This window comes from Oreochromis niloticus, linkage group LG18, assembly GCF_001858045.2.
Source record: "Oreochromis niloticus isolate F11D_XX linkage group LG18, O_niloticus_UMD_NMBU, whole genome shotgun sequence".
NCBI lineage: Eukaryota > Metazoa > Chordata > Actinopteri > Cichliformes > Cichlidae > Oreochromis > Oreochromis niloticus.
The window spans coordinates 1,907,315-1,919,364 of NC_031982.2; the positions used below are offsets into that span (position 1 = coordinate 1,907,315).

At 41.8% G+C, this 12,050-nt stretch overlaps 1 protein-coding gene across 3 annotated transcripts in view; it reads right to left on the bottom strand.

Annotated features, from left to right (window-relative positions):
* Window positions 1–10,506, bottom strand: part of rnf31 (ring finger protein 31) — a 48,336-nt gene extending 37,830 nt beyond the window's left edge. For all 3 annotated transcript variants that reach the window (XR_003214971.1, XM_025900503.1, XM_025900502.1), the window contains exons 1-4: window positions 10,311–10,506; window positions 9,293–9,439; window positions 7,586–7,741; window positions 3,121–3,177 (exon numbers count right to left, since the gene is read on the bottom strand). Coding sequence is in view for 2 of the 3 variants with exons in the window: in XM_025900503.1 (XP_025756288.1) it covers window positions 3,121–3,177; window positions 7,586–7,741; window positions 9,293–9,439; window positions 10,311–10,433 (483 nt within the window). In the remaining variant the exon portion in view is untranslated. The remainder of the gene's footprint in view (window positions 1–3,120; window positions 3,178–7,585; window positions 7,742–9,292; window positions 9,440–10,310) is intronic.
* Window positions 10,507–12,050: the final 1,544 nt, after the last annotated feature.

Genomic DNA, 12,050 nt, shown 5'->3' on the forward strand with positions numbered 1-12,050 from the left:
AAAAATATAAAGAATATAAGGCATGACACTCAATCATCAGTGGAAGTCCATATGAGAAATGGATGGAAAATGTGGCTGGAAATCTGAAAGTCTCTATTTAAACTGTGGATGTATGGACAGAATTCCCTTTCCCCCAGCTACCTCCTGAAGCTCACCTGCGGGCCTACCAAGTCATTCTCAAGTCAGCTCAGATACATAATGCCTCTCCAGTGGGTCCTGGGTCTCCTCCCATTGGGACATCCCACTGAGGAAGTTCAGATGCCCAAACTAGCTCAATGGGTTCCTTATGACTCTAAGGTAGAGCTAAGCCAGCCTTCATATGCATCCACAGTCTCACGCTGTCAGTCCCTTTCCAGAGCTCATGGCTATCGGTGAGGGTAGAAACATAGATCGACCACTAAACTGACAGCTTTGCTTTCACACTCTCTCTTCACGACAGCACACTGGTACAGCGTCCACAACGCCCTTTACGCCTCAACAATCTGTCCATGACCTTCGCTCAGTCTCTGCTCCACCCTCCCCTCACTTGTGAACAAGAACCCAAGATTGTCTAGGGAGCTTGGGAAGAAAAGCGTCTGGAAGTTTCTTGAAGATGTTTCAGCCAAGAAGCTTCTCAATGAGAGGTGAAACATCTTTAAGAAACTTAAAGAAGTCCAGACGCATTTCTTTCCAACCTCCTTATACTATGATGACCTGGATGACTGAGAACCTTCACAGACAAGACCCCAAGATGCCTAAACTCTCTCATTTGGGGCAGCAAGTCCCTGCCCTGGCTAATTCTTATATCGAACACTTCCCACTTGGCCCAAGTGCAAGCTGGAAATGTCCACTTGAGAAAGCCAAAAAAGCCAACTGTTTCAAAACCACAAAAGAGCAAAATTATTATCAATTGTGGACTATTAAACATTAGGTCACTCTGTTCCCCATTTGTAAACGATTTAATAATTGATCAAAACCTGGTTACAGGAGAAGGGATTAAGGTTCAACATCCCCAAATCAGTCAAATTATTTGTAAAGTTTATTTGAAGGTTTATTTGAAGCATGTAAGTCAGCATTAAAGGCAATAGTGAAACTAATGACTAACCTGACAGAGGACTCATCTCTGTGCTTGTCCTGTTAGAGCTGGGGTGTCAAACGTATGGCCACATCCGACCCACAGTACAATTACACCCAGCCCGTGAGATAATTTCAAATGTCAATTATTAATGGCCTGTTGGTATATGGGATCCGAATCTTCAGCCCTGCTGAGAGTCCATGTAGACGGGGTCAGACTTCATTTTGATGAGCACACAATGCAGCCAATCACATTAAAAAGACTGACTGGGATCATACCACTATGTGAAAAAAGGAAGGTGGGCATATGTTCTGAAGACAGCAAGTGTAGCAGTACAGGCTGGTGGAGATATTTGTAGCTCATTTTAGGATTTAGTAATGTGTTAGATAGGCTGTCGAAATATTGTAGAGACACTGACACTGCCCTGGATGTAATAAAGGCCTAAACGTGTCATAAACTGAGGAGTAGGCTTGTAGGAGACCCTCCCCCACCTTGAGCTGTGAAGGTAAAACAGAGAGAAGCCCCAGCTTATTGTTGTTGGTGACTGCTCTGCTGTTATTATTATTTTAATGTGAGAAAGTGGTTTATGAAAGTTATATAGTGACGTATTAGCAAATGTGAACTGTGAAGAGTTTAAGGGATTAAAAAAATAGCTGGTTCCTTATCACAGCATGAAGCGCTCCCAGTATAGAAAGTCATCATGTTTATAGAGGGTCATCTATTCTATAGGGAGCGCACAGTGTGGCGTATGTCAGCACAATCTTAACTAAAAGGTCACAATAAGCCTCTCCTCCAATTTATTCCTCCTTAAAACACCTCATACCTACATATAGACAAATGAAAAACTTCTAAACCTGAGGTTAAAGTAGTAAGAACTGGACCGAGGAGGAATGCATGCATGCAAGCATGCATCAAGATGAAATTACAAGCCTGCTACGTCTACACAGACTGGAGTGTTTTTGAAGCTGCAACCAAGGGGGAGGGCTACACCAGAGGGGAACAGAAACCTGAGGTCCAGAAACAAGCTGAGTGAGGAGATCAGGGTAGCTAAAAGGAGTTAGAGTGAAAAGCCAGAAAACAGCTTCTTAGCCAATGACTGTGCATCAGTTTTAAGAGTTTTGAGAGTGCCTGTGCTGTCTGGCACTGTAGCAATCAGAAATATTGTCTGAAGGCCAAGAAAAATGCCCAACAGATTGATTTTCCCAAGTGGATCATTACAGCTTTTGCCTTCCTTCTGTCATGGTCCTGAGCCTGTTGACTCAGTGGTTTTGGTTTTGATTATTATTATCTTATGTTTCAGGTTAATTCTTAAGATTTTCTTGTTCTTAGGGTTTGGTTTCTGTTTTGTATTTTGAGCGCCTTCGGTTCTGTGTCTCTGTGCCTGCCCTGGTTCCATGTCTGATGTCTTTGTGTTAGTCTTACGTGTCTTGAGTTGAGTCTGCGTTGCTTCCTGTGTCTCGTTAGCTTTGATTTGTACCTGCTGTGTTATCACCTGTGCCTCATCCTCTCGTGTCCATCTGTGTATTTAAGCCATGTGTTCTCTCTGTCTGTGTCGCATCGTCAACGTCATCCACACCTTCTCCGTGCTGTCTCATCCTCCATGTTCTGGTGAAGTTCTAGTTCCCAATTCTGCTTTCCTAGTCTATGCTTCCTAGTTCTAGTTTCCTGAGTGTTTGAGGTTCTTGGTTTGTTTTTTTGTAAAGTTTACTTCTAACAAAGAGTGTTCCAGCAAATAAAGCTGCGCTTTCAGTTAACTTCCTGTTTCTGAGTCCTGTATTTGAGTCCACATCCTGCCCACACACAGCACTAGCCTGACACCTTCCTTCCTTCTTCCATAATGGTATGATCCCAGTCATGACCTGCTCCAAATGACATGCCTCGTGCTTTCTTGGCATATATAATTTTTGATCACTGCTTGTCTGAATCTGGATTATTAAGCTTTCATTTCAGTGTAACTATGGTCAGCACAGCAGCAAGCTCTTTTTGATGACACCGGTTTTATTTCCCACAGTTTGAGAGCCACCGCTTTAACCACTTAAATGAAATGTGTAAGAGAAGAGACTCACCTTGTGTCTGAGTGTAGGAATGATTCTCTCATAGAATTCAGGATGGGGATGAGCCTCCTGAGATCAAACCAAACAAGTCATAATTAATGAAAAAACTACAGTGCATGTACAGTAGTGTGCGTATATATATTTATGTTTGAAATAGCTTGAAAGTATGTCCTGTTGTTTAATATATTCTCTCTCAAAGATGGAACAAGATTTCATTCTCCTATCTGATGACGAGCCACTCTCCATGCTGCATCATAATTGGCTCGTGTTCCTCAAACCAAACATCATAAAAGAAGCTGAGCGGTTCATTTCATCCCCAGAGTTGCGTCACTTGATGCAGTCAGTAGAAAGTGCTCCAGGAAGTGATGGTGATGAGTCAGCAACTAAGTTATGTTTCTTTTTCTTGTTTTGAAGTGTTTGCCATAATTCCGGGTACAGTTGCTTCATTCATGATTTTTTACTATATGATTAATAGGAAATGAGAACACCGTTTTTTCCCTCAATTTAATTTGTTTGTTTTGTGGATCTCTGAAAGATTAATCTGACTTTTGGCATAACTATAACAAGAGTTTCCAGTTAATCGCATCACTCTTAGTCATGAGCCAGTGACCAAGGCTGTGATCCTTGCTGTTGCTGGTAAATATGATGCCAGATTGATTGAGAGACTTCTGCTCTTTCATAAGGTGATTCTAATATTAAGGTGGTTATAATAATTTGTTACGTCATCTTCATAGCTATATACACTGCCTGGCCAAAAAAAAAGTCGCCACCAAAAAAAAAGGTCACCCACTCTAATATTTCATTGGACCGCCTTTAGCTGTGATTACGGCACACATTCGCTTTGGCATTGTTTCCACAAGCTTCTGCACTGTTAGAAGATTTATTTCCATCTAGTGTTGCATTAATTTTTCACCAAGAACTTGCTTTGATGATGATAGAGTCTGACCACTGTGCAAAGCCTTCTCCAGCACATCCCAAAGATTCTCAGTGGGGTTAAGGTCTGGACTCTGTGGTGGCCAATCCATGTGTGAAAATAATGTCTCATGCTCCCAGAACCAGTCTTTCACAATTTGAGCCCGATGAATCCTGGCATTGTCATCTTGGAATATGCCCGTGCCATTAGGGAAGAGTATAGTATAGTCAGTATATTCAGGTAGTCAGCTGACCTCATTCTGGAGCACATACTGTTGGTGAACCTCGACCTGACCGGCTGCAGCAACCCAGATCACAGCACTGCCCCCACAGGCTTGTACAGTAGGCACCACGCATGATGGGTGCATCACTTCATCTGCCTCTCTTCTTACCCTGATGTGTCCATCATTCTGGAACAGGGTAAATCTGGACTCATCAGACCACATGACCTTCTTCCATTGCTCCAGAGTTCAACCTTTATGCTCCCTAGCAAACTGAAGCCTTTTTTTCCGGTTTGCCTCACTGATTAGTGGTTTTCTTACAGCTACACAGCTGTTCAGTCCCAATCCCTTGAGTTCCCTTCGCATTGTGTGTGTGGAAATGTTCTTACTTTCACTATTAAACATAGCCCTGAGTTCTACTGTTGATTTTATTTGATATGACTTCATCAAACATTTAAGTGATCGCCGATCATGATCATTCAGGATTTTTTTCCGGCCACATTTCTTCCTCTAAGACGATGGGTCCCCACTATCCTTCCACTTTTTTATAATGCGTTGGACAGTTCTTAACCCAACTTTAGTAGTTTCTGCAATCTCCTTAGATGCTTTCTCATACCGATGCATGCCAATGATTTGACCCTTTTTAAACACACTATCATTTTTTCCACAACCACGAGATGTGTCTTTCCACATGGTTGTTTATGAAATAAGAAGCAACTCATTGCATCAGTTGGGGTTAAATAACTTGTTGCCAACTGAAAGATAATCACCCACACAGTAATTGTCCAGTAAGAGGCTCATACCTATTTGCTTAGTTAAATCCAGGTGGTGGCTTTTTTTTGGGCCAGGCAGTGTATATTGTAGGTCTAACTTACAATATAAGGCCTTGAGGTGACTGCTATGTTGTGATTTGGTGCTGTATAAATAAAATTGAATTGAAATATAAATAATAACATGAAATACTTTACTCTGGCTGCTGGTTATTCTGATGTCTGACGTAGAGTTTCCTTATCACAACCGTAGTCGTGTTGAAGTTTGGAGGAACATCTCCGTAACCAGCAGGGTCGGGTACCGTACCTGCTCGCTGTTGGCCATCAGAGGAGCAAAATGACAGTTGCTATATCACCGTGGATAAGCATCTCATCCCACGCAAGACAAACCATCCCCTGGGGCTTTTGAGGAACTTTTCAAAACCCATTTTGTGTTCAGTTTGTCTTCTGATGCTACGTTGCCGAATTTTTACACATTCCTGCAAACAACAGTCTGAGAAAATGAGGGAGTCAGCCAGAGTTTGACAGTTAGAGCCAGACTGCTGAACCCGCCAGCAGCACTCATACTCAGTGAGTGAGAAGTTATAAGTATGTGACCTGTTTCATGTGTCTGTATCCCAACAGTCAGAAGTCAATTTCACATTTAAGAGTTGAACATTTGAAAGAGCCAATCCCCTCGGCTCCAGACGTGGAATTCACAAAATTGGTTGAGTTTATTCTGCTGTAAGAAACTTGCCTCCAAAATTTAATTTGGTTTTGAATAACATTCATTTGGGATCACTTTTTCACAGGTGAGATCTGCACAAGTACGGTTTTTATGTTATACTGGAACCATCGATCAATGATATAAACACTGGGGAGCTAAGGGCTAAGTCTTCCATTACCTGGGGAGCAGTTTATGGTACAATCTCACAGATCACTGGAGATAATCTAGGGATACACAAACTTCTTGGCTCGAATGAGTCATTCAGGAGCCGTCATATGCTGGGCATCCTCTGCACACGGCCATAAACAACCAGAGGAGTCTGTTCAGTGACAGGTTGCTTCTCCCAAAGACAAGAACCAACAGACTTAAAAAGTCCTTTGTCCCACATGCCATCAGACTGTTTAACTCCTCTCTGGAGGGGAGAGGGAGGGGAGACAGGGGGACAAAGGAGGGGGGGACAACTAAGCTGTAGTGCCTCTTCACTTCACTGTGCAATACTTATTGTTAATAGTCAACGGTGCAATAGACTTCAATACTTGAAATGTGCAATTCCCTTGTGTTCTTATTCCTATTTATTCTATTTATCCCTTTTGTATACTCTGTATTTATATATGTATATATATAATATTCTGCTCACGTTTTGTAACTTCTGTCGGTGCTGTGCTATTGGAAACCGAATTTCCCAGAGGAACCCACCCGAGGGATTAATAAAGTTTTATCTTATCTTATCTTAATTGAGAAGAGTGATTCTTAAACCGTATACAGTGAGGATGATCCTTCGTGGAAAAGATGTGTTTGAAATGCATTGCCAGTCTCCAGGAAAACCCACAATTGAAGTTTTTATATAGTTTGAAAAAACATTCACACTTAAGTATTTCCATGTTTGTAATTCCGACTTATTTGATATAATACACGATCTTTTTGAGGGTGTATCTCAGTACGTGATCAAAAAGCTCTTTGAATATCTCACGCATCACTTAACGTCAGAACAAGACTCGCTTTCCAGGATTTAGGGTTTTGATGATGGAGTGATTTTGGAGAGTGCTGGCAGTGGCATTGGTTTGAGTTCTATTCAGTGTGACATTATTATCCTTGCAGGACACGAAAACTGGAATTTGTTTTTGTTGTTGTTACTTCACATAATGAACATAGTTTTTCCACTTTCTCTCACAATGACAATATATTTGACTGCATTAGAGTTTCTTGACCACCACAAACTATTTATCCACATAGAATCTTGATACCTAAGCATGATTCTATGATCCACCTACTATTAGGAAATTTGGCCCCCTTATTACACATGTGGAGTATGAGGTTTGAAAAAATTGGGAAAAAAGGGCTTAAAATACTTCACTTTAAATGCAATTAATGCAGAATTTATAAAGGTTTTCCTTTTATAAACCCAGTACAGATTCATATACAACATTCAACTTTTCCCGATATTTAGGGACACTCACTGTTTCCTTGGGGAAAAAGCAGAGTTCACACTGACCAAAAACAAGAAAATGCAACAAGAGACTTTGTTACATATAAACTGGTTCATATTTGGTGCCTTTCAAATGTACATTAGCACTCTTTTTACAACATTGTCATTCAGCCTTTATATCTAACATTCACACACATTCACACTCCCGTGAATGCATCGGTGATGGGTTCAGGAGGGTTCATTGCCCAAGGAAACTCAATGCAGGCTGGAGCAGCCAATAATCGAAACGCTAACCTTCCAATTACTGGATGACCTGATCTGCATCGAACTGACAGATCACGTCAAAGCCAACCTTTTAAAACTCTCTTTGGTTCTGCAGCAAACTCACATCGGCTTGGCACAGGGACAACTAGTAATACGCACACAGAAAGTTTACACAAACCTTGATAAGCATTTCTAGTTCCATTCTCAGGCTCATCACTTCCAGAGTTACTGCAGCAACTCTGCCCACATCAGGATCTGTAACATCATCAGGGAAACTGAGTCCGTCTGGCTGCTGATTAGAGTAACCATAGAGACAGAGCACAGCGCGTCCTCCCTGGGAATATAACAGACAGGGTGGAAGGTAATGAAATGTTAGTGGTTAGTACCAGCAGCGGTAACTGGAACAGTTCTGTCACTTCTTACTAGCCTGCATCAGTAGGACTGGGCATTTTCACACAGAGCTCTGATCACATCAATCATAAACATTAAAACAAGAGAAAGAAGAATCCACAACTAATTAGTTTCAACAGGGCAAACATCATGGCACAATTGTATTAGAAACATAAATTATTTTGAACACTAAGACACACACAGCTGAACAGCATGCTGACTGATTATAGCTAGCATAGCAGTCTGCTGGCACTGGAACTGTCACTACATTGAAGAAGAGTAAGGACAGATGGAAGGTGAAGGAAAGAGATGCTGCCATTAATCTGTGATCGGGGAAGGAGCTGCGCCTGTTGGCGAAGTTTTGTACCTTCAAAAAATGCTTGTTTTGCCATCATCTTTGTTGGTGGTGGACTTTCACTGTGGGTGGGTCCAACCACCCCCTCCACACACATCAGCAAGAAACTAGGAGAGGTAAAGACTGCCTTTTTAAGTGTGAGAGCAGCAATCAGGAAAAATGTGCATCTGCAGCCCTCAGAAGCTCATTGGTCTCATCTCCTTGGTCATTGTTGAAATTGCTTCCTTGTTTTTGTGTTTATTTGCTGATATGTGGGGATTTTCTCTTAACGCTTTGTTCTCCTTCTGGGGTAACTCATTATATGTCTTATAATCGCTTATTTGACCCTCCGTGCTTGAGAGTATGTGCTCTACTTTGACAAGTTTCTTGTTGCATCCATTCAAGTTTCCTGTCATCGAGTGAAGCTGAAGCTTTGTCAGTCAGATAATAATTTACATTTTACGTCGTTTTGCCTCTTTGGCACTTTCCCGGTTTATTATTTGCATCTAATTCTCACATGCTCCCTGGACTACTCCACCGATCTATCAGCTTTTCAGCACAGCCAATTTTCACTGCTCTTTTCAGTAAAACTTGACCTCTGACCTTTAAACCTTGCACCCGAGGCCATTGTAATTCAACCTTGTTGTTGATGGTATTGATTTGAAACTCATTCACAAACTTGAGAAACCACACCCCTCGCCTGCCCACAGAGCGGTGTGACCACAACACCCCGTCAGCCTTTTACATCTGAGGGGTAAAAATGTCTGTATCTGTCAGCCAATGAGCTCTTTGCATTCCTTCTCACTCATTCCTGTTCATTTTTTCCCCTTTCCTTTCTAAGCAGTATTCTTTCACAGTAGGATTTATAATACTTTATCATTTTTTTAATTTTAATTTTTTTTTTGCCTGTCCCGTTTGGTTTTTTAGCCGTCAGAATTGATGTCTGAAAGCCAACAAAGACACCCAACGGATTTACTTTGCCAACTGGATCAGCACGGCCTTGTCGTTTTGGTCCATTTGATCGGCCTTTGTTGTTCTTATTTATTTTATTTTATTTTATTTTCAGTTATTACAGACGGGATAGGAAAGGGAGAAAGAAAGATGAAGGAACAGAAAAACAGAGGGGAAGAGTGACAGTGAGTGATAGTGCTTTATCATTACCTGGATAGCATCAACTGTGGCCCTGAACACTGGGTTGTTGTGTTTTACAGTCCTCCAGTACTTTGGCCTGTTGGGATTTGTCAGATTACAGCCATACTTTTCGAGGATGTTGAGCGCTGTAGATAAGCGCTGAAGAGATCCAAGAGTCTGCAAGCAGACACATTTTAGTTTCAATTTTAATCTGAAATAGAAGAATACAGTTAAGCTACACCCACACTGTTTCAGTTGTACTGGTGTGACATACTACAATACTGAACGCATTCAAACATCTATCTTCCTGTCGACCCTTAGATCACATTTTTAGCTGCCTGTGTGTGGGGGGCGGTGTACCCGCCGCAGTCACATTTATACTCACGTAGGAAGCCGTTGCAGTACTCAGCATCGCCACTACTGAGCATCGTCACTCGAACAGTATCGCTACATAAGTGCTATAGAAGTAGAAGAAGTCAAAACCAGAAGCCTTTGTCGAGTGTTCAGAGTGTTCAGGTCACAAACTCAGCTGTCTGTAAGTCTCTCAGCTCCTGAGCTGGAACATCATTAAAACCAACAGGATCGTACAATCATGGACACATCTCAGGACACCTTTGACACATTCGTTTTTTACGGGACTCTGGTCTTGTGAAAAAGTAAACTGGATGATTTAGAAGCTTGTATAAACCTCTTTGGATGCAGTCATTTGAAGTGCATGCCTTTATCAGGCTCTCACAGCATGTTGGGGGAATTCTGGTCCCCCTCAGTTTTGCTTCACTTCAATGAGGTTTTCAAAACTTTTATTAAGCTCCCACCACAGCATATCAATCAGGCTGAGGCCTGGGCCATTGCAACATCTTGATTACTTTCTGTTTTCATTCATTGTGTTGTCTACCTGCTATTCTTTGGATCAAGTCACGATCCAAACAACAGAGTGTGAGATGTAGCCAAATGTTACCTACAATCCCAAAAAACTTGGTCTCAGTCTGGATTGAGGTTAGTCATATTTCCAGATGGGACTAATAAACATGCATTTGATCTTTCTCACCTCCTTCCTGTTGCTGCCAAAGCTGTTCTCTATGACCATCGTTTCTGCAGCGATGTGGTGGTATTTAGAGCAGGGTGGTAAGGGCAGATTAGCCATGGCCACTACCCCAGCCCGCAGATCCATCACTCTGCCCCCAGAATACAGACACACTTCAGCCTGACTCCGCACATCCTGCAGCTGCTCGGAGAGGGACGCCATTCTGCACACACACACGGTTGATGCATGCCGTTTACTTAAAACAACAACAAATAAATCTGACGACACGCATGCACAGTATCTCAGATCAGTGTATTCAACATCTACGAGAAATAAGAATTCCTTTGTTCTTATATTCCTGCACAGATTGGCATTTTTGCTTCGTTTAAAGTGAACTTTTTTTTGAATGCTCTTCTCTGGAAGTTGGCACAAAGTACTTTATTTGAAATGCTGTTGTGCTACCACGCCCACATCAGATCACTTAATTTTCTTGAGTGTTCCTAAAAAGTCCTTTTTCCTCAGGTGATTTAGTTTAGCGAATTTAAACATTCTGCTGTGCTGTTGCTGTTCCTATCATCTCTGATTTCTTGATATTTGACTTCTAAAGAGACAGACTTGCTCAGCAACAGTTCTTCAGGCTGTTTTCAGAGTTTGACTTTGACATTGGCGGCTTTTTCAGTCATTGCAGTCTGACTTTGTACCTGACCATTTTCAATTTCGTATTATTTAAAGCCTCTGAACTGGAAGAGTGGCTGTCAAGACGCCATTCTTGAGAAAGGGAAAGAGGGCTACAGTATGCCAAGTTACACAAAAACTGGAATGATGAATCCAAATGTCACATTTTTGGTTCACATCTTGAGTATGCAAATACACCAGTGAGTGCCTAAGAGCCAAGTGTAAAACATGGTGGAGGCTTTGTCATGGTTTGGTGCTGCATTAAAGCCAGTTGTGCTAGAGATCAGGTCTAAATATGTGATGGAAGGATGAATGCAGGAAAAGTACTGTCTGCTTTTAACCTGCCCTCTGGAAAGGTTCTTACTGGGAACAGCTTTTACAGCATGCATGGACTGAAAACCCCCCACACACAATGGAAACAATGTGGGATCATCTTGACAGAGAACAGAACAAAAGGCAGATACATCTGTTAATATGGTTTAAGAAGCCTGGAAACTCTTCCTGAGCCCAGCTGACTATGAGCCGCTCATATCGTTCAAACCATGGGCGTAGATTTGGCATGGACGGAAGGGACATGTCCCCACCAATAATTTGATCTCTTCGAGTAAAGAAAAACAAACCCGATAGAAAGAAAAAAAACGATCTGTCAGCGTCTCATTCACCCAGCGGTGCAGAAAGAGTTAAACTAGAAAGCGAAAATTTCAGAAGAAATTTTATGTGTGCCTATGCCGCTGCTAATCACTGTAGTTGCCATTCATACGGCTACAGACAGCAAAACTCAGAAGAGCAGCCATTCTCCACCATGAACTATGGTAAAAACAAACACCGCTCACGCTTCACAGATGACAGCTTACAGTTTTGTGTAAAGATGAAGTTACTTCGTACAGCGCCGATTTGCAGACGCTGTGCACACAGGTTCATGAGCAGAAGTCCCATTGTACCACGGCAGACCCGACAATGTTTGCATGAACACGCTTTGAAGCAGTACATTATGGACCACTTTTCACACATGCATTCACTTTTTGTTTTTTGTTATTTTTACACAGTGTTCTGAATGATGAACAATGGTCTACAGCCAATCTTGTGTAT